Source organism: Carassius carassius, chromosome 8 (genome assembly GCF_963082965.1).
Source record: "Carassius carassius chromosome 8, fCarCar2.1, whole genome shotgun sequence".
In the NCBI taxonomy this organism is placed as follows: domain Eukaryota; kingdom Metazoa; phylum Chordata; class Actinopteri; order Cypriniformes; family Cyprinidae; genus Carassius; species Carassius carassius.
In genome coordinates, this window is record NC_081762.1 from 24,282,473 (window position 1) to 24,309,815 (window position 27,343).

Below are 27,343 nucleotides of genomic sequence, written 5' to 3' on the forward strand. Positions count from 1 at the left end.
TTGACCACCTCCTGCGTGCCCTGCCCTGCCCCGCGTCCATCGTCAGGCGGTAGTTATGAGGAACCCCAGGACGACCCTAGAGCTAGTGGAGGCGGTTGAGCTGGCCGAGGCGGCCCGAAGCCGGGAAGTGGGAGAGCGAGCGCCGCCGTTTCCCCGGAGGGTGGTCCAGGGACAACACGCGCCGGAGGGCTTCCTTTAGCCCATGAGCAGGCCGACGGGCCCTGGTCCCTGGGATGAGCCGATGCCCACGGAACCTACTTCGGCCCTCGCGCAGACCTGGCTGGCAGGCTGTATACTACATCAACACCTTCCGGTAGGAGCCCCAGAGGCCATGGTGAAAATCAACGGCCGCCCCTTCAAGGCCCTGTTGGATTCCGGAAGTGCCGTGAGCTTGGTCCAAACCCACGTCCTCCTCCCTCGGAGTGACAGCAAAGCCCAATTCCCGATAACCTGTGTACACGGAGACATGCGACAGGTCCCTGCACGCCGCGTCACCATCTCCGCCGCCCCAGGGTCCTGGCCAATCAAAGTCGGAATAGTGAGAGACTTACCAGTGCCGGTGCTACTCGGGAGAGACTGGCCGGTCTTTGAGACCTTGTTGGCCGCCGCTACCCAGCCTGCCAGCCCTAGAGGGGGTCCGTCAAGGGGGGCACACCCATCAGAAGCAGCGCCGCCGTCCTGTTCTACTGGCTCCGGATAGCGCGAGAGATGGTGAGTCCCCCTCCCAAACTAATAATCTGTTCTATGACGTCTATCAACAGGTCACGGGAGGGGGCTCGTTTGGCCGAGCCCAGCGTGAGGATGACAGGCTGAAACACTGCTGGGCCCAGTATGCACGGATAAGGGCAAGGACGTCCGGCCAAAACCCCATCCTCTCCCGCACTTCATTGTGGAGAACGGCCTGCTCTTTTGGGTTGCCCAGCGGATGGGGGAGGAGAAACGGTTACTGGTGGTGCCCCGGTCAAAAACGGAGGTGGTTTTGCAGCTGGCACACACACACCCCATGGCTGGCCACCTGGGGGCAGCAAACACTGCGCAGCGCATTCGCGACCGGTTCCATTGGCCAGGGTTGGACGCCGAAGTCAAGCAGTTCTGTCAAGCCTGCCCCATATGCCAGAAGACTTCGCCAAAACCACCTCCCCCCACCCCGCTCATTCTGCTGCTGATCATAGGAGTGCCCTTCGAGCCCATCAGGATGGATCTGGTGGGGCCGTTGCCAAAGTCAGCCCAGGGACACGAACACATCCTGGTGATTGTCGACTATGCCACCAGGGATCCGGAAGCCGTACCCCTCCGAAAAGCCACGGCCAAGAACATTGCGCACGAGCTGTTCCTCTTTTTCAGCCGAGTCGGCATCCCAGCGGAGATTCTGACCGATCAGGGGACCCCGTTTATGTCCCGGCTAATGGCCGACCTCTGCCGGTTACTCCAGGTGAAGCAACTGAGGACGTCGGTGTACCACCCCCAGACGGATGGACTGACCGAGCGCTTTAATAAGACCCTCAAGCAAATGCTGCGACGGGTGGCAGCAGAAGACAAGCGTGACTGGGATCTGATGCTACTATACGTCCTTTTCGGAGTCCGAGAAGTTCCCCAAGCGTCCACCAGCTTCACCCCATTTGAGCTGCTGTTCGGCCGACAGCCAAGGGGGCTACTGGATGTCGCCAAGGAGGCTTGGGAGCAACAGCATCCTTCTACCGAACGTTCCGTTGTAGAACATGTCCCCGAAATGCGGCAGAGGATCGATCGCATAATGCCATTAGTCCAGGACCACATGACCACAGCACAACGGGCTCAACAACGCCATTATGACCGGCCGGCCCAGCCGAGGGAGTTCCAGACGGGGGATCGCGTGATGGTGTTGGTACCCACAGCGGTGTGTAAGTTTCTGGCCACCTGGCAAGGGCCCTACACGGTCATAGAAAAGATTGGACCGGTGACGTATCGGGTACGCCAACCTGGGAGACGAAACCCCACACAGTTGTATCATATTAACCTGCTCAAGCGGTGGATAGGAACCCGGGACCAAGCCGCTGTCCTCGCCGCTGTGGAACCAGCAACCGTGGACATGAACCCAGACCTGTCTGCCGGACAGAAAGCGGATATGCAGCACCTGGTCAGTCAGTTCTCTGATGTGTTCTCCGACCTCCCCAGGTGGACCAATACCCTCCAACATCACATCAAGATGCCACCAGGAGTCATCATTAGAGAGTGGCCCTACCGGATCCCAGAGGCTCTCCGGCACGCTATTGAGGAAGAGATTCAACACATGCTGAAGTTGGGGGTAATTGAACCTTCCCGCAGCCCGTGGTCCAGCCCAATCGTCCTGGTCCCAAAACCCGATGGCACCCTCCGGTTTTGTAATGACTTCCGCCACCTCAATGAAGTATTGGAGTTCGCCGGCTACCCGATGCCCTGGGTGGATGAACTGCTCGACCGCCTGGGAAGGGCCCGTTTTATATCAACCCTGGACCTCACCAAAGGATATTGGCAAGTACCACTGACGGAGGAAGCCAAGCCCAAGACAGCGTTCTCCACACCCAGTGGGCACTGGCAATACCGGGCCCTTCCCCTTGGCCTTCACGGGGCTCCCGCGACGTTTCGGAGGCTGATGGACGTCCTATTGCGGCCTCACCAGCAGTACGCCGCCGCATACCTAGACAACGTAGTCATCCAGTCGGAGCGGTGGGAGGACCATTTGGACCATCTACGGAGGGTGCTAGGAGAACTCCGAAGGGCTGGACTAACCGCCAACCCCCGGAAATGTCACCTGGCCTGTTGGAAGCAAGGTATCTGGGATTCCAGGTGGGCCGGGGACTGATCAAACCTCAAGAAAAGCCTCCGAACCGGTCCTCCGTGCCCCAGATTTCAGCTGCCCCTTCTTACTGCAAACAGACGCCTCGGAATCAGGATTGGGAGCCGTCCTATCCCAGCTCCAGGGAGGTGAGGAACATCCTGTCTTATTCATTAGCAGGAAGCTGATGGCGGCCGAGAAGAACTACGCAGCCGTGGAAAGGGAAGTGCTCGCAGTGAAGTGGGCTATCCTGGAGCTGCGTTACTATCTGTTGGGTAGGAAGTTCACACTGTTCACCGACCTTGCGGCCCTACAATGGATGTCCAGAGCCAAGGAAACCAACACTCGAGTAACCCGGTGGTTCCTCGCGCTCCAGGATTTCCACTTCACGGTACACCACTGCGCCGGCACCGCCAACGGCAATGCTTATCTCGGATCTATAGAGTCCTTGTCTAGAGTCCTTACCAGGTCAAGAAAATATGATCATATTACCCCAATTTTACAGTCTCTGCACTGGCTACCTATTAAGTTCCGTATCAGTTACAAATTATCATTACTTACCTATAAGGCCCTAAATGGTTTAGCTCCTGCGTACCTAACTAGCCTTCTACCACGCTACAACCCATCACGCACCCTAAGGTCACAAAACGCTGGACTTTTGGTAGTTCCTAGGATAGCAAAGTCCACTAAAGGAGGTGGAGCTTTTTCACATTTGGCTCCCAAACTCTGGAATAGCCTTCCTGATAATGTTCGGGGTTTAGACACACTCTCTCTGTTTAAATCTAGATTAAAAATGCATCTCTTTCGCCAAGCATTCAAATAATGTATCTCTTAAATTGTGAGTGTAGTTGCATCTGCATTTTTATTCTTTAGCTTGGGTTAAACTAATTTTACTTTGTTGGATCAGCAGCTATGCTAATGATGTCTCTATTTTGTTTCTATGTTTTGCCACGGGATTTACATACCTCATGTGAACATTCTTAAAAAAACGTTCAGTAGCTTTTTATTTGTCTTAAACAGGTGAAGACAAAAATATTATGACATCAATTTAACAATGTGAAAAGCACCATTGAAAATGTTTGTATTATAGAACAATTTTTACTTTAAACAGCAACATGCAGAAAAAAGAAATCATGAACAGGTACGGTACTTACAATATTGGTGTTGCACCAGAAAGTGGTCGCAAAGAATACATTTTCAAGTATATGGGGTAAAAATTAATACAAAGACAGGGCTGTCATTATTAACAATTGCTACAGACTTATAGTCAATAGTCAAGTGAAATGACACCATTTTCCCATAGAACACAACATTATTTAAAAAGCACAAAATGTGAATTTTGTCATCAGTTATTCTCCCTCATACCGTTTCAAATCCATACGATTTCCATTCATCTTTGGAACACAAATGAAGAGTATTCTTAATGAAATCTCTGTGCTTTCTGTCCCTCAATTGACAGCCTATGCAACTACCATTTCAACGTCCAATACAGTATAGCTGTCAGATTTCATTAAAAAGGATCTTCATTAGTGTTCCAAAAATGAACAAAAGTCTAACAGGATTGGAATGAGATTATTCATATAATATTATGGGTGGACTAACCTTAGTTAGATTTCTAACTTCTTATTCATGCTAAATTATCTGCATCTACAATTTACATCGGGAAAAAAAAAACTTTCTTGTACAGCATTTGAAAATAAAGAACAAAGATTTATGCACTCATGCCTGACATTACAATATTAAACTAAGAAAACTATACAATCCAAATTAAGATCAGGGCTTTGTGTTTGTGTGCATTTAGTATCTCTTGCCATGTGCCCATTTGAGGAAACTACTTTTTCTTTTTCCTTTGCTGTATGTTTAGTCCAAGTCCTAAATTGAGATTTGAAAAAAACTCAAATTTACACGGAAACTAGTAGTTCATACATGAGTCTTGGAAGCGTAGATTGCCTTCATCTGAACCTTTGATGCTCGTTCAGGATTTCTTCACAGGAAGACTGTTAATGACAAGAAATGAAAATGAATGAAAAAGTACAAAATAACATGCAGAACAAGTTGAGATTGAATTATTAAGTTCCAGTTTAAACATTGCTTATAAATATCTGTTTAGTCATTCAGTTATCTTCAGATCACAAATTAAGATATTTTTGTTGAAATTCGATAGCTCTCTGACCCATTGGGAATGTGTGTGGGGCTGTTGACGTAGACCCTGCATGCGCTGCACCTTGTTTACTGGCAAATTAATGCACACGCATCCGTAAGTGGTACTCTAGTTAATGGTGGCAGACTCTCCCATGAGAGGATAAATCATTGAATAAAGTTGTAATTTTGTTTACTTTGCACACAAAAAGTATTTTTTATAATAAAAAAAAAATACTAATATTTTTGTAAAATTACAGTTGAACCACTGATGTCACATGGACCATTTTAACAATGTCCTTATACTATGTTTCTGTGCCTTGGTCGTGGTAGGGCCCTTGCTGTCTATACAGGGTCAGAAAGCTCCCAGATTCCATCAAGAATATCTTAATTTGTGTTCTGAAGATGAACCAAGGTCTTGCAGGTTCGAAACAACATGAGGGTGAGTGATTAATGACAGAATTTTTGTTTTTGACTGAAGTAACCCTTTGATTATTTTCCACTAAAAGGCAACATAAAATGCTTTATACACAGTTTCATTAGATATGTTCCTTACATTTGTATGAATTCCAGCGTAGGTGCCATTCTCCTACGGATGTTTATGTTTAAAAAAAAACAAAGGGTATGTGTAGCTCAGTCTCAATAGGGGAGGAAATGGTAACTTGTATGACAGCAATCTGGAATCACCAATAACAATAAACAAAGAAATTATAAACAACACATTGTAAATTCAGAAAGCCACCCCAAAGATTGATTAAATCTTTCCTACACAAACAACTAATAACCAAGTTAACTGAATAAACAACTCAATTACTATTTTTTTGTCAGTGTTGAACATCCCTAATGGTAAATAAATATGGAAACATATGGGTAGCAATTTGAAATATGCAAAATGGCAATGCAATACGTAAAATGGTAATGCAGTTCTGTGTTCTCTTACGAGAGCTCTCTCGTACTGTGTCTTAGCTAAGACGCTACGGGGAAAAGTCTCTTTTCACGAAATACTGAAGCAAAAAATTATCCTTAATTTTGTATTCTTGTAAAGCACATTTGCAGCAGTACACAGCCATAGGCGAGACGGCTCGTTCACTCATTGGCTTGTTCTGCGGCAACTGCACAGCCTATCGAGTGCAGGCTGATGCAACATCAGACCTATAAGGGCGCTTCGCGCCCTTCTTGCCACTTCCCGCCGAAACGGGTGTGGCCCAACCTATAGGAGGAGCTCGAAAAGGCTGACTCACCTGATTTTTCATCTCTTCAGCGAAGCTCACGCATTGCTGGATCATGGAGGAAGCAAGCGCTGTCTGAAAGAGCATATCAGCAGGACGAGCCATTCTGAAGCTGCTGGCATCGCCGCCTTCCACTGCCGTTCCTGCTGCGCTATCCGGCGCCCATATCCTTTACATCCTTATATCTGTTTATATCCTGTGTGTGTGTTCCCCCTGCGATGCACATTCACAAAAAGAGCTGCGTCTTTTTAAAGATGCCCTCGTGCGGCTCGTGCAGAGCCCCGCTCAGCGAAGGAGATCGTCACGTCATCTGCGTCTCCTGTCTGGGTGAGGACCATGTAGCGCTCGCGCTCGCTGACGGCGGATGCCCTCATTGCGAGTTAATGCCTATGGTGACTCTGAGGACTCGCCTGGCATCCTTCTCGAAGCCTGCATCATCTGCTGCGCCGCAGCGCCGTAAGAAGTGCCGCTCGCAGCGCCGCTCGCAGCGCCTACCAGAACCGCCTCCAGCTCGGCCGAGCTCGCCGGTTCCCTCCGCTTCGCCGGCCTCCCCTGCATCGCTTCCCGATGTTCAGCGTCCGCTGCTTGCCGACGCGTCATCTAAAGAAGTGGATCTCAGGCCCGCGTCGGAGGAAGAAGACACGTGCTCTCTGCTTGCTTCGGGCAGTGAGGGTTGGGCGAGCTCCTTGGATCTCGCGCCCGCTGCTCAGAGGCACAGCAGACGGGGGGATATCGATAAAGAGCTGATGGGTGTACTCTCTCGCGGCGAGCCTCGGCCTCGAGTGGTCTGCACCAGCGCCCCCTTCACGTTCCCGGCTGGATGGTAGCTATCTTCCGGATTCCGCTCTTTGTCAAGCTCAAAGCACGCCCCTTTTCTTCCTGAGCTTCATGAAGAAGTGGCGAAAGCTTGGGACGCTCCATTCTCGGCGAGAATCCGCTCATCTGTTTCGCCAGCATTCCCCACACTGGACGGTGCTAAGAACAGAGGCTACCTGTCACTTCCGCCGGTGGAACAGGCTATAGCAGCGCACCTTTGCCCGCCCTCTGCTGGACGGCGGACTAAGGCGGCGTTGCCATCCAAAGCCTGCCGCATGACGTCATCGCTGCTCGCACGGATATTCTCTGCTGCTGGGCAGGCTGCGCCTGCGCTACACACCATGGCTACGCTACAGATTTTCCAGGGCGATCTCCTCCGCAAGCTGGATGAGATGGGACCTGAAGCGATCTGTCTCGCGGATCTGAGCAGTGCTTCGGATCTCTCCCTCAGCGCTACTAAGTCCGCTGCACAGGCCATGGGACGGGTTATGGCTTCCGCTACGGTGGCTGAGAGGCATTTGTGGCTGACGCTTTCTGACATCAAGGAGTCAGAACGCTGCGTTCCTTGACGCGCCGCTAACTCCTGCCGGCCTCTTCGGATCTTCCGTCAACGAGTTTGTGGAGAGATTCGCCGAGGACCAGAAAGCTTCGCAGGCGTTCAAGCACTTCTTGCCGAAGCGCTCCAGTTCTGCAGCTAGCCGCTCTAGACCGGCCCCACAGAGCTCTCAGTCACGCCCACCGCCTCCTGTTGCGGGGAGTCTCAGGCCCATACTGGATCTAAGACAGCTGAACAAGGCATTGATGAAACGCAGTTTCAAAATGCTTACGACCAGGAAGCTCCTCGCGCAGATTCGCAGAGGGGACTGGTTCATGTCAATAGATCTGAAGGACGCGTATTTTCAAATACAGATAGCGTCAAACCACAGGCGATATTTGAGATTCGCCTTTGAGGGCCAGGCATACCAGTTTACAGTCCTGCCATTCGGCTTGTCCATGGCTCCTCGTACGTTTACGAGGTGCATGGATGCAGCGCTCGCTCCTCTCAGACTCAGAGGCATGCGAGTGCTTAATTATTTGGACGACTGGCTGGTTCTGGCCCAATCACGAGCGGAGCTCGTGGACCACAGGGCCGTTTTACTCGATCACCTTGAGAAGCTCGGCCTCAGTGTCAATTGGGCGAAGAGTTCGCTGAACCCCAGTCAGACGATCCTGTTTCTGGGTATAGTTCTGAACTCGTGTTCCATGACGGCACGGCTGTCACCACAGCGCGTGATGGGCATTCAGCGTGCAGCGAGTTCTTTCCGCTGTGGCGCGACCTGTCGCTCAAACACTGTCAAAAGATGCTGGGCCTCATGGCCTCAGCATCTCCGGCTCTGCAGCTGGGCCTGCTCCGCATGCGCCCCCTGCAGTTCTGGCTGAAGGCTCGGGTGCCGCGCAGAGCGTGGGCATCTGGCCGGCTTCATTTCAAGGTCGATCAGAGCTGTGTTGCGGCTCTAGCACCTTGGACAGCGAACGGCTGGTACCGATCAGGTGTAAGCCTGGGGACTTCCCCGAATGTGAAGATGGTGTTGATGGACGCCTCCACTTCGGGATGGGCTCTTTTGAAGAACCAACCATGGTTCCCAGATTTGATGCAGTTAGCAGATGTCGCCCCGTGGCCGGTACCGTTGAGGAGGGACCTCCTCTCGCAGGCCAGGGGCTCGATTTGGCACCCTCAACCGGAGTTGTGGTCCCTCCATGTGTGGGCGCTCAACGGTTAACCGATGATCTCGCAGTGGGAGTGCTAAATACCATCACTCAGGCTAGAGCTCCGTCGACACGACGTCTGTATGCCTCGAAGTGGTCGGTGTTCTCCAGCTGGTGCACAGCTCGAGGTTATTCACCCCTTAGTTGTGAGGTGACGGAGGTCCTCTCCTTCCTACAGGAGCTGTTGGATAAGGGCAGAGCCCCATCCACGCTCAAAGTTTATGTGGCGGCCATCGCGGCGTTTTCTGAAACGGCGCCCGGTCAGTCAATAGGAAGAAATGATTTAGTCATCCGGTTCCTCAGAGGAGCTAGGAGGCTGAATCCTCCCAGACCTCCGTCAGTCCCTATGTGGGACCTCGCGGCGGTTTTGGAGGCCTTGAAGGGTCCCCCTTTTGAGCCTATCCAATCGGTTAGCCTTCAGCATCTGTCGTTCAAGACAGTATTCTTGTTGGCTCTCGCTTTGGTGAAGCGTGTGGGTGATTTGCACGCACTCTCGGTGAGCCAGTCGTGCTTGGAGTTTGGGCCCAATGACTCAAGGGTCATACTCAAACCTAGGCACGGTTATGTGCCGAAATCCCTCAACACACCGTTTCGGGCTCAGGTTATTGCCCTGTCTGCCCTGCCGGTGTCAGGGGAGGATGGAGACTTGAGTCTTCTTTGCCCTGTCAGAGTTTTAAGAGCTTATGTGTCTCACTCTGCTGCCTTTCGGCAGACGGAGCAGTTGTTGGTCTCGTTCGGTGGACGTTCCAAGGGAATGGCTGTTTCGAGACAGACTCTATCCAGATGGATAGTTGATGCCATAGCGTTAGCTTACGCTTCCAGGGGCCTTCAGTGCCCGTTGGGCGTCAGAGCACACTCCACAAGAGGCGTCACCTCGTCGTGGGCGTGGTCTACTGGGATCTCTAGCTAAGACGCAGTACTCGTTCGCTCTTCTAGAGAGAACCGAGGTTACGTTTAGTAACCGAGTACGTTTTAATTTACATTTTACCATACATGTGTCCAAAATTTTGTTCAAAATAAATTCTGTTATATGATTTACATTTGCCATTTTCTACACTAGTTTTAATATGCAAATTAAAAACATTTAAACAAAATTAAAATGAAAATATATTACTCAAATTGATTATATATGTTTAACATGTCCAAGCAAAAACTATAGCAAAATTATTTTTAATTGCCATTTTTCCTAAATGCATTTAGACTTGAGAGAAGAACACATTTTAATCATTATACCTCATAATAATTGTAGCAAAAATGCTGTGAGAATTTCAGAATGCATTCTGAGCCAAATGTGCAGCAAAATGGTGATTTAAATCTTTATTTTTCTTAAATGCATTGACTCTTACATATAAGACGTTTCAATAGCATTTTCATTTAATACCCCGCAATGAATTTTGTTTAAGTCAGTGTGGAAAGCGTTTGGTTGACTGAATATTGACTTATTGTGTGTCCTGTTGCCGAGCCCCACCTTGATGTAGCATAATGATTAAAAAAGCCAGGGGCGTGTTGCATTTTCAAATGCATTTCAAATCCACATTGACTTTTTATTCATCGCGAGGTATTAAGTGAAAATGCAATTGAAACATCTTGTATTGTAAGTGTCAATCAACTTCTTCAATGCACTAAGAATAATAGAAATTTAAAACACCACTTTGCAGCACCTTTGCCTCAGAATGCATTCTGAAATTCTCGCTGTATTTTGCTACAATTATCACACTGTATTATGATGAAAATGCAATCCCACGTGTCCTACCCCCAAGTCAAAATTTATTTAGGAAAAACTGCATTTAAATGATAATTTTACTACAGTTTTTGCTTGGACATATTAACCATATCTAATCAATTTGTGTAATATATGTTCATTTGAATTTTGCAACTTATAAAGCATTAAAATATGTTTTTATTTTGCATATTAAAACTAGTGTAGGAAATGGCAAATGTAAACTATATAATAGATTTTTAATTTTGCACTAAATATTAAACATTTGTATGGGAAAATGTACATTAAAATACAGAAACACATTGCCGTTTTACATATTGCATTGCCATTTTGCATATTACATTTCTAATTAAATTTAGCTACCCATATGCTTTCATAAATAAAAACTTAATAAATAAAACAGAATACAAACCCATGATAAGAATGCAGGGGGTGCTTGGGATACAAAGTATAGCAGCAATTATGACCTGTCATTAGAAAAGAAAACATGAATGTCATGAACTACTGTCCCTTTAAAACATGACTCACATCGACGGACATAGTGGAGCATGGAGGTATGGTGAGAGCATGTCTTTAGATATTGATTGGTTTTTGTGTTTTTAAATAATATATGCATGTATATGTATGTTGTATAATCTAAATATGTATGTGAATCTCAAAGAACAACAAGATGAACTGTAGTTTCTTGGGAACCACTAAAGTGATGAGAATATTGTTATTTATCTATGTGTGTTTTGTAACTTGCTGTGTACACTTTACAGTTTTGTTAACTTTTTTTTCTACAATCCTACAGGTTACTTCATCTTAAAATGAATGGCCCACGGAAGATCATTAAAACCAAGGTACAAGAATGCAATCATCAGGTTTTTTTTCAGTCCTTGTTCTGTAGTTTTATGTATAAAAAAAAATTAATTATATATTTAAATATTTTATAGAATATTCCAACCCAGAGAGAGGGACTGGATTGTGGTCTGTTCATGCTGATGGTAAGCTGTGAATTACAGATTCTGAGCAGTTATGGTGATGGTAAAAGTTTAGTTTAGTTTACATGCAGTATTTAGATGAATATGGCCTAGTGTTCTTTTGGAAGGTTTTCCTTTTTTTATATATTTATTTTTTCCAGAAGTATTTCGAATGCATTCTTAGTTTTTTATTTTGTGTTTTATCTGTTAGGATAACATCCCGCAGCTCAGAAGGTGGTGGTTTCGTTTGCTCTTGCAAGGCATGTCACATCCAAGGTACACACAACTGGTTAATGAAATGAAATGATATGCATTCTTCTGCATTCAATCTACCCAGACACACTAAATGTTCCCTCCTAGAATGTTAAGCAGTAACAAAACTTTGGAGAGGCCACAATGTTGAATGTTTAGAAATGTGTTGAATGCTTTGAGTGGTTGGAAATACTAAAAAGATGCTTTACAAATGGTCCATTTACCTAACCTTTGAGTCTGTCTTTAGGTTGTCAGAGTCCACCATCACCAAACAGCCAGCTAGTACGGAAACTGTGATGGGTCAAGATGACAGTGATGAGGTAAAAACGTTTTTTTTTTTTGTGAAAACAATTATAGTAATTTTAGATTTACCCCACAAACACAGTTTTTGTACTTTCAACAGAAGATCAAAGAGGAACTGAAGAGGAACATAAGGGACATTGGTGTAGCATGGTGCTGGGTTCAGAGCCACTGTGAGCTGTTCCATGGAGAGGTGACCGAGCCTGAATTTCTCTAGATGGACGAAGAAAAACAGTCTAATATGATCAAAGACTACCTGAAAGGAGACACTGAGAAAGCAAAGGATGCCTGTGTGTTTGTCTTTGACAATCGCGAGGATATGGAAACATTCTTATTAAAATGTGTTGATGAACAGGGGCTGAAAGTCAATGCCATGTTTCTGGGAGTAATTTAATTTATAATAACTTATTTACTCTACATTGTTGAATATTATTGTTTTGTGAAATAAATATAACAATACCCAGTGAAACAAGGGATATCTTTTTATTGATCTTTATGCATCTGTAGGACTTGGACACATTTTTATATATATTTGTGTTGATGGAAAAAGGCCCAAAAGTCAAAGCCATGTTACTTACATAATATATCAAAGCAACCAATGACTTAAGCCTATGTATGTGTAGCTTAGTCTATATAGAGAACCGTCAATCCTATCATGCAAATGTTATTGCTCTTTTTTGCTAGCTGATAAACTTTTTTTTTTCCATGCACATATAAAAAATATTAGTGTGTAGATCATAATTGTTCTTGTATATAATTAAAAGGAAAATAAAAATACTTAAAACCAAATGAAGTATATAAATTAGCCAAAGTCAGGAACATTTCTTTATTTTAAATGAAAGAAATATGAAAAATAAACACATTAAAAAAAAAAATAATAAAGAGGGGAGGATTCCAGTTATTGCATAACACCCATATTTATCCTTAAAATAGTGATATGATCACTAACGTTCCCACCTTGTAAGTGAAACATATTTTTAGACAATTAGATAATTAAAAATTCCTTAAACAAAATTGTCTACTTTGATATTGTCTAAGGTATGTTACAATCGATCATAAAATATGTGAACTTGTCATTACATAATCGAACAGCGAAAGGTATAAATATTTTATTAATTTGCCTAAGTATAATCAACCAATGCAGGCGTTTTACCGGCTGTTTGGATGAACTTACTTCCATACATTAGAGATGTGGCCTAGGTTTAATTTGTACTATTTAAATTTATTTACTACAAGTTATTTAACCTATATTAGTAAAACGAAAGATAACATTATTTAATTTGATCCCCGAAACAACATACTTCCGCCATTTTTGCACATGCGCACAACACATGGGTGTTCACCTGGCATCACCCGATGACGTATTTTTACATATGGCATAGGCGTGGCGTGGCGTCTGACGTCACATTTGGATGTGGGCGGGGTTGGATGTCCACCGCAAGCTGATGAGCCAAGATGGCAGTGGTGTGAATAGTCACGTTTTTTAATCGTCCAAGTAGTTTGAGGAGTTTAAAGCTAACAAGATGAGATTTGAGTTTTGAGTATGTAGAGATTAGTTTGTTATTATTACCATCGATTATTTTTGGCAATACTTTACTTTTGACTTGTTGCAATGGGCAAAAAAAGGAAGAATCAGTCCCTTCAAGAAAGCGCTATATTAGCTGGACACCTCGTGGAAGAGAGCTGCATGGAGTCGGCCGACATGGAGAATATTAATATTGAGACAGAAGTCGGTGCATTTGAAGAGGTTTTTGCAAGGCCTGTTTCCTCTACTCCATCCAAGAATATTGGGAATGCAAAAGGCAAGAACGAAGTTTCTTTGTCTACAATCCTTGACGCGATCCAGAAGCTAACTACTAAAGTGGACGAAACGCACGGTAAGGTTGCCGTTTCCTGTGAAAAACTCGACAAACTGTCTGAAAAGGTCTCCCACATTAGTGAAGAAGTTAAGAGGCACGAAATCAAGGTTGTTCAACTTGAAAAGGAGATTAAGGATCTACGAGCTGAAAACGGATGTCTAAAAGAGAACCCGGATGAAATGCAGCGGTACTCGCGTAGATGGAATCTCAAACTACAAGGGGTCCCTGAACGCGATGGAGAAGATGCGAGAAGCGTGACGATCGACATCCTTAGAAAGATGATCCCTAGTATCCAAAACAAAATGGATGATGTAATTGATGTTGTACACCGCCTGGGGCCAAGGATATCCGACGGAGCACCCCGAAATATCATCATGCGTTTTACCATGCGAACCTACAGAGACATGGTATGGCGGGCAGCAAAAGACTCTCGCTTTCTAAAGGAAAACAAGCTTCGCATCAAGGAGGCGTTGATCAAGCAGGATGTGGATGCTAGAGCAAAATTATGGCCGCTTGTCAAGAAGGCTCGTGAGGATGGAAAAGTGGTTTCATGGAAGGGTCCCCATGCTTTTAAAGTGAAGTGACATTCAGCCAAGTATGGTGACCCATACTCAGAGTTTGTGCTCTGCATTTAACCCATCCGAAACGCACACACACAGAGCAGTGAACACACACACACACACACACTGTGAGCACACACCCGGAGCAGTGGGCAGCCATTTATGCTGCGGAACCCGGGGAGCAGTTGGGGGTTCGATGCCTTGCTCAAGGGCACCTAAGTCGTGGTATTGAAGGTGGAGAGAGAACTGTACATGTACTCCCCCCACCCACAATTCCTGCCGGCCCGGGACTCAAACTCACAACCTTTTGATTGGGAGTCCGACTCTCTAACCATTAGGCCACGACTTCCTTTTGTTGCTGGAAAAAGACTTGAAATTATCCCCTGAGATGCGACTTCGAGGTGTAACAGTAATTGCGTGCATTTTTAACTCCCGAGTTGTGTGTGGACTGATTTCTTTAATTCACAGACTGCAATTAAGGACCTGCATTCGAACTTGACTCTCGACTTTACTCGTTTTTGCGGTCTGCCTTCAGGGAGCAACGTTAAATTTTTTTTATTTTTTTTTTGCACTTTGCTGTGGTGGCTACTACAAGCAAGTAAGCTTTCTCGTTCCCTACAGACAGTTGCACTTTTGCCTAAGTTTCAAGGCATATGTTAGCTTTAACTACCTCCGTGTTAGCTCACGTTTACAGCGGTAAGCAAAACCTTCTGTGTTCTTATTGTTCTAGGTTTTATTCTTATTATCCAAGTAATATTCTTTCTTTTTTTTGTAAATGCAAGACTTGGAATTTAATTCTTTGAGTATTATTTCGTTAAACACTCGTGGCTTGAGAGATCTCACTAAAAGGAAGGCTTTATTCTTATACTGTAGAAGAAAAAATGCTGATTTAGTACTCTTACAAGAAACTCATTCATGTGAGAGTGATGTTCGTTTTTGGAAATCACAATGGGGGGATAAGGTTTACTTTAGTCATGGTTCTAACCATTCCGCTGGTGTTCTCATTTTGATCAATAAGTTTAATGGAGATATTGTCGAATCTTTGGTTTCTACGGAAGGAAGATGGGTTATTCTTGTCATTAAACTTGATAATGCTACTTTTATAATAGGTAATATTTATGGCCACAATTTAAAATCTACCAATAAGAGTCTTATTTCTTCATTACAGGGTAAAATTGAAGCTTTAAAAAATAAATATCAACAGGCATTTATTATTATTGCTGGAGATTTTAATGTTGTCTTAGATAATTCAATTGACAGATTTCCTCCTAAAATGGGCCTCAGTAATAGTATTATTTGTACCTTGTGTGATCACCTCCATATTGTAGATGCATGGCGCTACTATCATCCAGATGTTAAGGAATTTACATGGAGTAATAAGTTGCTTACTTCTAAATCCAGAATAGATTTTTTTCTGATTTCTCAACAGATACTGCAATATGTGTTTGATGTTAGTCACCAATATGCTCCATTCTCAGACCACTTAGTAATTAAGCTGAATTTGCAAACAAAACAAAGGAAGAATTCCTTGCGTGGTTATTGGAAGATGAGTAATACTCTGCTAAAAGATAAATTATTTAATGATCAGATCAAGAGATTAGCTAAACAAATATTTTCAAAAAATGAGCTTGAGTCACATGATGCTAATTGGGAATTTTTTTAATTTAAAGCTTGACCACTAGCTATTAATAGAGCTAAGGCCCTTAAAGTGGCTAATGCTGATAGAGAAGCTAACTTGTTAAGCAATATTAATAACTTAATCAAAAAAGAGAATCTCACTGTTACAGAAATTAGTCAGTTTAAATCCTTACAATTAGAATTAGACCAGCTATATGTTAAATTAGTTAAAGGTGCCTTCGTTAGGTCCAGGGCGAGATGGATTGAGGAGGGTGAGAAAAATACAAGCTTTTTTTTCTCACTTGAGAAAAGGAATTTTAAAAGGAAATGCATTTTTGCTTTGCAAGTTAATAATTCTGTTTCAAAACACCCTGAAGAAATAGAGAAGTTTGTCACAAATTTTTATAGAAACTTGTACTCCTCTGATTATCAGGCAAACCAAAGTGAGTCATACCTACATCAAATTAAGAATTCTATACAACAAATTAGTAATGAATTTAAGTTATTATGTGAGGCTCCTGTTTCATTAATTGAAATTAGGGATGCAATGAAATCAATGAAAAAAGGGAAGTCACCTGGCTGCGATGGCCTCACTTTAGAATTCTTTATACACTTCTGGGAAATTTTAGAGCAACCTTTCTTATTAATGCTTCAAGAATGTATAAAAACTGGAACGATGATTCCCACTATGAAACAAGGAGTGATATCTCTTATTCCCAAGCCAGACAAAGATGTAACTTTAATTGATAATTGGCGACCTATAACACTTCTAAATTTTGATTATAAATTATTTTCTTCTATATTTGCTAAGAGATTAAAACAACATTTACATCATGTCATTAATGAAACACAGACCGGCTTTATGAAAGGACGTCATATTAGTTGTAATACTCGTCTTGTTCTGGATCTTATTGATTATAAAGAAGAAATTGAGTCTGATGCTATCATCTTATTCCTTGACTTTTACAAGGCCTTCGACACTGTAGAGCATCAGTTCCTTATGAGTTCTTTAAGGGCTTTTGGATTCCCATCCAGTTTCATTAATGTTGTCCAAATGTTGTACAAAGATATTGATAGCTGTATAATCTTAAATTCACAAACTTCAACAATATTTCCCATTCTTCGAGGAATAAGGCAGGGTTGCCCTTTAAGCCCATTGTTATTTTTAGTGGTTGTAGAAACATTATCTATTGATATATTGCGTAACAATAATTTTGTTGGTCTTAGTATCTTTAACAGAGAGATTCGTATCTCACAATTAGCTGATGATACCACTTTATTTTTAAAAGACAAAGAGCAAGTTTCTCCAGTATTAACTACAATTAACGCCTTCTCTAATGCTTCTGGACTCAAACTTAATTTATCCAAGTGTGAAATTATTTGCTTATTTGATAATGTAGAATCTGAAATTGAAAATATACCAGTTAAAAATGAAGTGAAATATTTGGGGATTCATATAACAAAAAATTTAATTAGTAGACAGTTTTTGAATTTTTCTTCACGTTTATCCAAAACTAATTTTATTTTTAATAATTGGCTACAGAGAGTCTTTTTATCCAAAGCAGAGGGATTATCCAGATTTGTGTACCCTTCCCTGTCTTTAGCTGTAGATAATCACACCTCCAAAAATATTGATAAGATTTTTCTTAATTTTATTTGGAGTAATAAATCTCACAAATTGAAGAAATATATTTTAGCAAACAAAAGAAGTGAGGGTGGTCTTGAAGTCCTGAACTTTGATGATACCAACAACACATTCAAAATTAATTGGTTGAAGAGATGCTTGCTTGGGTCAGACACCATGTGGTATTTTATCCCAAATAACATATTTAAAAGGATAGGTGGCCTTTCTTTTTTGATGAAATGTAATTACTCCACTGGTAAATTACCTATTAAATTGGCTAGTTTTCATCAACAAGCGCTGTTAGCCTGGAAATTGGTTTACAACCACAACTTTTCCCCCCATAAAACCATCTTATGGAATAACTCAGATTTTAAAATTAGAAATAGATCATTCTTTCTTGAGAAATGGTTTGATAAAAACATAATTTTTATTGCAGATCTATTCAACACTAATGGTGATCTGTTATCCTATGAGAGTTTTATGAATACCTACCAATATCCTATTCCGTTTAAAGAATTTAACTCTGTTATAAAGACTATTCCAAGTGGTTTAATATGTCTGATGAAAGCTTCCCTTACACATGAGGCATGTTCTAAACAATTACCTTTGTTATGTTTGGATGGTGTTTCTATTTTAAGTAAAGATTGTAATAATAAATTTATTCGTCAACTCTCTCAATCTAGAAATCTATGTACTCCAAAAGGGAAATTCTTTTGGAATTCTGTAATAGATAACATTCAGTGGAGGAAGACTTGGTTACTACCATTTAAATATTGTATACCCAATAAAATGAAAGAAGTGCATTTTAAAATTTTGCATAATATATACCCTTGTAACGCACTTTTGTCCAAATACTGTGATTTAGATGAGGTATGCACCTTCTGTAATAATGAAGTTGAAGACATCTGTCATTTGTTTTTTTCTTGTAATGTTACTTCAATTTTCTGGAATGATTTAAGCTCTTACTGTTTTTCTAAAGTTAATATGATCTGAAATCTATGCATAAAGGATGTAATTTGTCTTTTTGAAAGCCCAAACAAATCGTTAGAATCTACTGTTAACTTCCTTATCCTTGTGGCAAAATTTTACTTTCACAAGCAAAGGTTTCTTAAGAAAATTCCTACTTTTATTGATTTCCTTTGTGAAGTGAAATATTTAATCAAATCCCTAAGAACAATTGATAATAGAAAATGTACGTCTTTTCTGAAAAAATATGATGAGATCTTTCATGTACCATGATTTTCTTCTTTGATGTTTTATTTTATTTTATTTATTTTTTTCCTCTCCTTTTTTTTTCTTTCCTTTTAGTGTTCTATGATTGTCCAATTGACTTCAACTGTTTAATATATGCATTTTTGGAAATGTTCTATATTTCTAAGGAATGTATGTTTGCAATATTGTAAAACATTTCTTGAATTTAAAAAAAAAAAAAAAAAATGTCCACCGCAAGCTACAGCGAGACGCTCCTCGCTCATGCACTGGTTTCGCGCCGATTGTCGACTGAGCTTCTTGTACCCACAATGCAAAGTGTAATTAAAAAAAAAATACGGAGAAACACCTGTAAAAAGAAAATACGGACAATTCCTTTAAATTATTACGGTATATTGTACTGTATTTTTACGGACTTTTTTTTTTACAGTGTATATATATATATATATATATATATATATATATATATATATAAACATGCGATTTTCATGAGCTCTCTTATTTTGTTAAAATTAATTCCGCCTCGGGGGAATCGGGAGCAGACCCGATTGTAAGGGAATCGGGGGAATTAATTCCGCCTCGGGGGAATCGGGAGCGGACGCCGCCTTTGCCTCGGGGGAACTGCGAGCGGACTGCGCCGCGTCGGGGGAACTGTGAGCGGACGCCGCCGGTGTCCGCTCGCGATGCCCCCGAGGCGGAGGTGTCCGCTCGCGATGCCCCCAAGGCAGCGGTGTCCGCTCGCGATGCCCCCGAGGCGGCGGTGTCGGCTCACGAGGATTCCCACAAGGTGGCGGCGTCCGCTCACAGTTCCCCCGACGCGGCGCTGTCCGCTCACAGTTCCCCCGAGGCAAAACAGTCTAAAGTTTAATTTTTTGACATAATATAATCTAAAAGCTGAATAAATAAGCTTTCCATTGGTTTATGGTTTGTTAGGATCAGACAATATTTGGCCGAGAAACAACTATTTGAAAATCTGGAATCTGAGGATGAAAAAAAAGAAAAAAAGAGAAATTGCCATTAAGTTGTCCAAATGAAGTTCTTAGCAATGCACATTACTAATCAAAAATTAAGTTTTGATATTTTTACGGTAGGAAATTTACAAAATGTCTTCATGGAATATAATCTTTACTTAGTTTATTATGATTGCTTACAACGAAATTAAAAATAACACCCAGCTCGTGAAACCTTACACTCAAAGGGCAAAACCTCAGCCCAGATCTGCACAACTACAGTGAAGGCATAATTCGAAAATGAAAAATCAAGAATAATAATAGTTAATAAGAATTATTTCTAAATGCTGGACCGTTCTCATTTCACTCTGCATATGGAACCTGGAGATTTTTTTTTAATTTTAATTTAATTTAATTTATTTTTTTAATCAAGAATTAAACTAAATAAAAACATTTAGCTTTTAATCCATGTATTTAAAAAAAAAAAAAAAATATATATATATATATATATTTACACAGTCTTCTGTCTTTCTGTCACTGTCTTCTGTGAGTGTTGTGTTTGTTTGGTGCCATGTGCTCTCTCCTGTCCTTTTCTGACCCCGCCCACCTTGTCACTTCATCATTGTTTTAGTTACTTCACCTGTGTTTCTCCCTTGCTCCCGGACTCATTTACCTTCACTCTGCACACCTGTAACTCACTTACACACACACAGCTGTTCCCCATTTGTTCATTAGTATATATTCTTGTCTCACCCACCACTCTGCCTGGCTGTATTGTTTAATGTTACTTGGTTATGTTTTTGCCGTGTTGGCCTTTTTGTTCTATCAAAGTTAATCTTCCCTGCATTTGGACCCAGACCCTGTTCTTTCTTTACCGCGCCGTGACAGAATACAGCCAGCAACATGGGTCCAGCAGGGAAGTTCCTCAATGTCCACCAGGGAGATCGGGCCATCGAGGATTACACCAGGGACTTCGTGGGGGCGGCTCAGTTGTCAGCTACGGAGAGGACCTGCCTTATGGTGTGCTTCTAGGGAGGCCTAGCCGAGCCCTTCAGGTCCCTTATGCCATTCTTGCACCCCAGGGAGACTCTGGAGGACTACATCAACCTGGCTCTGCAGGTGAGCGGCTCAGCCGTCAGGGTGGGGATGCCTACCCAGGATGTTCCCCACAAAGCGGCAGCAGTGGCCACTCACGAATCCCCAGAGGAGGCAGTGTCCTCACACAAGTCCCCCGAGGCGGCGGAGTCCGCTCCCGATTCCCCCTCAATGCCCCCGAGGCGACGGTGTCCGCTCGCGATGCCCCCGAGGTGGCAGTGTCCCCGAGGCGGTGGTGTCTGCTTGCGATGCCCCCGAGTCCCGGCGGCTCATTGAGGTCCACCCTGAAGTTGCGGAGAAGTGTGTGAAGGCAAAGTGTGTTCTCCACAACTTCATGAGGTGTTCGGAGGGGAGAGAGGCACCTGCTGTGAGGGGCGCAGGACATAATGGAGAGGAGCCACTGCCAGGTCTGGGTCAGGTTGCGGCAAACAACTCCTCCAGAGAGGCAGTCCGGATGAGGGATGTCTTCATGGCGGAGGGAGCAGTAGCATGGCAGCAGACAGAGTAGTATTTGAAGTCCTACTCATGACTTCCCCACAACGGCTCTTTTAAGAGCCACCCACAAACCTATAAAGAACATGACTATCTTAAGAGTTTTACCTCCATTACTAATATATACATATACATATACATATACACACACACACACACACACACACACACACACACACACACACATATATACAATTAAATGCAATATGTTCTATGTAAGATTATTGGTTTGTATGTTGTTCTGTTCTACCTCCTCTCTGTTTGCAGGTCATGGCTGCACTGTGTCTAGTCTATCTGTCTGCTCCTGCTGGCCCTGTTCCAGACTGTCAGACTGTCAACATGCACATTTAATAATTTTAGACCCTGAGTCATTAACTTTTTCAACAAACTTTTTCACATTAGTATATAAGGTAACATACATTATTAGTAGTCGTATTATTAACATAACATGGTAAACATTGGAGTTTTTCTTCATCTAATTCAGAAATGTATGACTGCAAGTGTTTATAGTTAACATAGCTGAACAATGTAATTCCTCCTTTGATGTATAAAAAATCTATAGGTCTGTGTTATTTCTTTGTTCAGGTTATTACTGTAAAATAATCTGTCATTTATTTTTGTTTTGATGATAAATGGAGCCAGCCTCCTGTGATTTCTTTGTTTTCCTCACACAACCCTGTCCAGACACACTAAAGTATGTTGGTTGTCTTTACATTATAATAATGTGTCATATAATCAAGATTTAGAAATGGAATAAATAGCATTCTATACAAAATGAATATGTGTCATATATTGAAATCAAGTTTTTATGGGATTAAAAAACTTGCTTTGTTGTGCATTAGAACACACCAGGCATTTAGTCATATTTCAAAATAATTTAATCAGGCCAAACATAAAATGTTTAGAATATATACTTAAAATAACAATATGTACAAACTATTTACATACAGAGACAGAAATAAAAAGAACCTCGCTTGGAAGGTGGAAGAGCTTCAGGGAACAAAAAGTAGGAGAAGAGGAAGGAGGGCATTCTGTGTTTCCTGCAGAGCCTGCTGCCTCAGTTTTTTAAAAGCCAAATTTAAATTTAGCACAACGGTGCTGTTTTCCATCGCCAATTTGTACATTTTAAATTTTGTCATTTCTTTTGTGTGAGGCGACATGCTCTGCAGAAAAGGCAGAAGGCTGAGGAGGAAGTGCTCGTCACAGTGCACTGAGAAGACAGAAAGATGATAATTGAAATAATAAAATTGTCTAGATATTGGGAGAATAATATCTGAGTGACATAAAACAGTGCTTAAGAGTGTGATTGTTTTGATCTTGCGTTAACATATATAACATAAAGTTATACTTCAGACATATAAACATCAGGAACATAAACATGCAAATGAACAGTAGTTAAAAATTATGTATTGGTGGCATACATTGCAATAGAATTGAGTCTGCATTTACAAATACAGTGATTATTAGTAAAGGGACTTATTCAAAAAATGTTTTGACTTTTTTATGTGAATGTTAAAGCTATGAGTGGATACTGTACTGATGTTTTCTGCGCGTAACATGTTTAAATATTGTTTGTAGTATTGCCTTCACACACCAGGGGGTGAAGGACCAGGGACTGGGGAGACAGGAGAACCGGACTCTTCATTATCTGTAGGCTCTGTCAAGACAATATTAAATGTTAATACAACACGTTGGTAGCAATAGGCAAAGAGAGATTATGTTATACTCTTCATCTGTAAATAATGACAGCATATACTGTATGCTTTGTAAATTGGCTTAATTTGAAAACTCACCTGTTTCCGTATCCTCTGCTTCCGCCTCTCCCTCTCCCTGGTCCCTGGGGTGGTTGTACCCCCTTCATGTTACTGGTGGTCTCCTGTGGGGTGACGAAGGGGTCGAGGAATCCCAGGATGCTCCACTTCTTCACTGACTCTGCTGCTGGCCCACTCCTCTTCTCCATCTTCTTCCTCTTCTCCTTCAGGTACATGTCCCTGAGGCTTTTCCACTTTTTCCTGCAAACGTTCTCTGAATAAACACATTATTCTACAGTAGCTATATATTAGGGGGAAATTAGTTGTAAAAAAAAAACGTTGGGAAGGCTGTGGGTCGATAAACGTGTATGTGACTCAAAGGTGAAATGTGTATTTACAACTTACCAGGTTGCCCAATCTCCTCACCAACACTCTTCCAAGCGCGGTCCTTTTTATTCCTGTCTCTATAGAAATATGAACTTGTGTCATATAGCTCCAGGTGACTGCTCACTGATAATATCATTCGTTCCTCCATGTTGAATGAGTGACTCGCAGTGTGAACGCAGCATAAGCAGTGTACAGAATAGGTGTCTGCTCCCATTATTCCAGTACCTCCCACAACACTCTTCCTTCCTTTCCTTTTCCCCTTCTGCATGGCAGTGGAAGGTTTATGATCTCTGACCCTATGTTAAACCACCTCATTCAAGCTATTCAGAGTCTGTGTAAGGAGGGGTTCGCCATTTGAGAAGATTCTTCTTTCACATCAAAAATAGAAATGTTAAACGTGTTTAAGATTGTGCCCAGCAGTGTCTAAGTGGTTCAAACAGAATCCAACTGTATGAACCATGTGTGTGCCATATGGTAACAAATTATTATTATTATTATTATTATTATTAAATGATGTAAAGTTTTGAATGAAGTGCTTAGTTTTGCAAAAGATCTGAGATGATCTGATACTTGTGTGTGTGTGTGTGTGTGTGTGTGTGTCTGAATGTGTTAACTATGTCTAGTGGTTTGACAAAATGAGCCTTGTTTTTAAAATTGTGTCTAAGCCACCATAAAAAAATAAAATAAAAAAAACCTGTAATATCCTAATGATTTTTGGCATAATTGAAAAATTGATAACTTTGACCCATACAATGTTTTTTTTTTTTTTTTTTTTTGGCTATTGTTAAAAATATACCCCAGAGACTTCAGACTGCTTTTGTGCTCCAGGGTCACAAATGTATATACTAAAGTAAACTATACTCAAGTAAAGAATCTTCTTAAATTAATGTAAAAAATACGCTGATGAACAATGCATCAAATAATTGTCATTTTTAGGGGATATAGCTATAGACTTCAAAGGATTCAGTTCTGACTTCCTCTTGTTTGAGTTAAAAACAGCCATGACATTTCCTGGTTACTTTAGTATAAGGTCTTATTAGATTTCTGGTTAGAGTTGTGTGTGACAACTTGTATAATGACAGACATCTATGCAAATCGTGACTTCGTAAGGCTAAAATATAACAAACAGCCAACCTCAGTTGGTAAGACATGCTATTACATTTTACCTGCTTTTCTTTATAGATGTTTACTTTTTAAATTTTTAAAGGTCTTCTCTTTTACGTCCCTTAGATGAAGCAGACCGGTGCACTTATGGAAACAGTGATGACCTGGACTTGGATCCAAAGACAAAAGACATTGCAGGTGCCTCTCAATGTTAGTACAGTTTATGACTATTAAATTGATTTCAAGTGACCAAAATGTTGTGGTGTTCAGACAGAGACTCACAGACATAGCATCATAAATAACATTAAGTAATAGACCTGCAATAATAGACCTGCCTTGGGTGTTTACAGATGCATCTGAACACACATTTTCATCTAGGAAAGAGAAAGACCCGTCCTGTAAGGCAGTTCTTCTGGCTGTCCTTAGTGTCTCTCTGCTCGTGGCTCTGTGTGTTCTGGGAATTCTCTGTGAGTACACAATATCTTAACACTTATGATGGTGCACACATTGTCCAACACATATACAGGCCACAATCGCAGCAGCATATAACTCACATCGTAAGCATGGCATATTTCACAAATAAAAGCGTTACACCAGTACACTTTTATGTGATATTCTTACTTCAGATTCCCAACTACTGAGGTCATCTGATTTGTTAAAAGAGCAGAACAGAAATGCTGCAGCCGACTTTGAAATACAGGAGCAGATTCCCACAGGTGAGGTGATGTACTCTGGCTTAGTCATTATTAAAGACATTCAGTTTGTAGGTTCGTGACTGTGTTTGAGAAAAGATTGTGGGTGCGGACAGAGACTCAAACTTCAAAGGTTTGCTGTGACAGGAATGAAGATATTTATAATGTTACAAATATTTCTAAATAAATGCTGTGCTTTTGAACTTTGTATTCATCAAAAATTTCTACAAATGTATTGAGGTTGACACAAAAACTTAATTTTAGAAATGTTTTGTATGCATCAAATCAGCATATTAGACTGATTTCTGAAGGATCATGTGACACTGAAGACTGGAGGAATGATGCTGAAAATTCAGCTTTGATCACAGGAATATATAAAAATGTAAAATATATTAAAGTTGAAAGCCTTGGTGAATATAATAGATGATTAAAACCGTTTTACTGAGCTCAAACTTTTGAACTCTAGTTTAATCATACACAAGTGAAAAAACTGAGGTAAGTTTTTTTTTTTTTTATAGGTGAACTATTTCTATAAAAATCCCTCCAAGATATAAAAACCTCCAAGAGCAGTGAAGGCTAAGAGAGGAAGTAACACACACACCTGCTGTTTTCACTATTCAAGTTACTAGATTACAGAAGTACTGATACCAACAAACTAATTTTAGCTGCCTGGGGTTTTCTTTTTTTCCCATCTGCATGTATATCTTGAGGAAGAGAAACTTTTTGGTTGGATACTGTGACCATCCTTCTGCAGTGATCTTTATGAACTTATATATGCTCAAGAAATCTGCTTGGACATTTTGCTAAATAAATACTCTCTTAAAGTGCATACATTCATGTCAGATGTAATGCATCCATACACTTTTTTACTATGTATCAAATGTTTCTTGCACAGACAGCACATTTGAAAGAAGAAAGTACTACTATTTCTCTTCAGAAAAACTCAACTGGATGGAAAGTCGAGATTACTGTACAAGAACTGGAGGTCAGCTGGTCACAATAACAGGCAAAGAGGATCAGGTAGGTGTTTAATATGTGTTTTTAGATTTAAAAACAACTCTTGGTGAGTAAAAAGAGGTGCTTTGCTTCCAGAAAATGTTGATAATCAACAAAAAGTTTAGTTTTTTTGGCCAACTCCATAACCAAAAATAACTATTAAATACACATGGACACAATAGCATATCACAACTCAAGAACCTGTCTTATTATGTCCTTTCCCAGTATAATTTGGCCTCAAAGCTGAAAGAGCCACATTGGATTGGACTACATGATTTGTACACTGAAGGACACTGGATGTGGGTGGACAACACAACTCTCTCAGGAGAAATGTACGAGTTTGAATTCATTCACTTTTGCTGGCATAAATGCATTTTATCCATGTTGTCAAGCTACGTCTGAATTTCTGTATTGCAACTGAGAAATGTGCAATGGTTTTCTGTGACAGGTTCTGGCATAAAAGGACAGCTGGTCTATCTGAACCTGATAACTGGACACAGGAGGACTCAGATGGAGAAGACTGTGCTTGTCTGGAAATGAAGAGTGAATGGTTTGATGCTCCATGCTCAAAACTAAAAAAGTTCATCTGTGAAAAGTAAAGCTGATAGCATGGTAATCTATACCATTCAAAAGATTAGGATCAATAAGATTTCTTTTTACGGACAAATAAATGTTTTTGTTTTGTACTTTCTATTCTCCAAAGAATGATGAAAATATAGCAGTGTCACAACTGTTTCTCAAGCAGCATATTGGAATGATTTCTGAAGGATCATGTGACATTGAAGACTGGACTAATTACATGTATAAATATATTACAATAGAAAAGTTATTTTTATTGAGAATAATGTTTCACAATATTATTTAACTCTTTTAGAAACATTAAAAAATCTCATAGACCAATATCTCATAGTCTTATACCAATTTTCAGCTGTTTTACTATATCAGAACATCTTTGAAGGAAATGAACTGCCTATTTTCAATTTTTAGAATCATTTACAAAAATAAAAATAAACATTTGCATAGACTTAATTCTTGTTTCAACATTCAGC

The 27,343-nt window shown here is 41.5% G+C and overlaps 1 protein-coding gene across 3 annotated transcripts; it reads left to right on the top strand.

The window, feature by feature from the left end:
- The first annotated feature begins 24,538 nt into the window (after window positions 1-24,538).
- Window positions 24,539-27,002, top strand: LOC132144774 (C-type lectin domain family 4 member F-like). 3 transcript variants are annotated; one of them, XR_009434402.1, is made up of 7 exons: window positions 24,539-24,644; window positions 24,733-24,816; window positions 24,957-25,073; window positions 25,233-25,322; window positions 25,817-26,318; window positions 26,520-26,626; window positions 26,743-27,002. XR_009434402.1 is itself a non-coding variant. In XM_059555344.1 (7 exons), the coding sequence occupies exons 1-7, from the start codon at window positions 24,578-24,580 to the stop codon at window positions 26,891-26,893; spliced, it is 741 nt and encodes a 246-aa protein (XP_059411327.1). In that variant the 5' UTR covers window positions 24,545-24,577; the 3' UTR covers window positions 26,894-27,002. The 3 variants fall into 3 exon arrangements, 2 of the variants coding, with proteins under 2 accessions (XP_059411327.1, XP_059411328.1); XM_059555344.1 differs by having other exon boundaries at window positions 24,545-24,644; window positions 26,194-26,318; XM_059555345.1 differs by having other exon boundaries at window positions 24,545-24,644; window positions 24,733-24,804; window positions 26,194-26,318.
- Window positions 27,003-27,343: the final 341 nt, after the last annotated feature.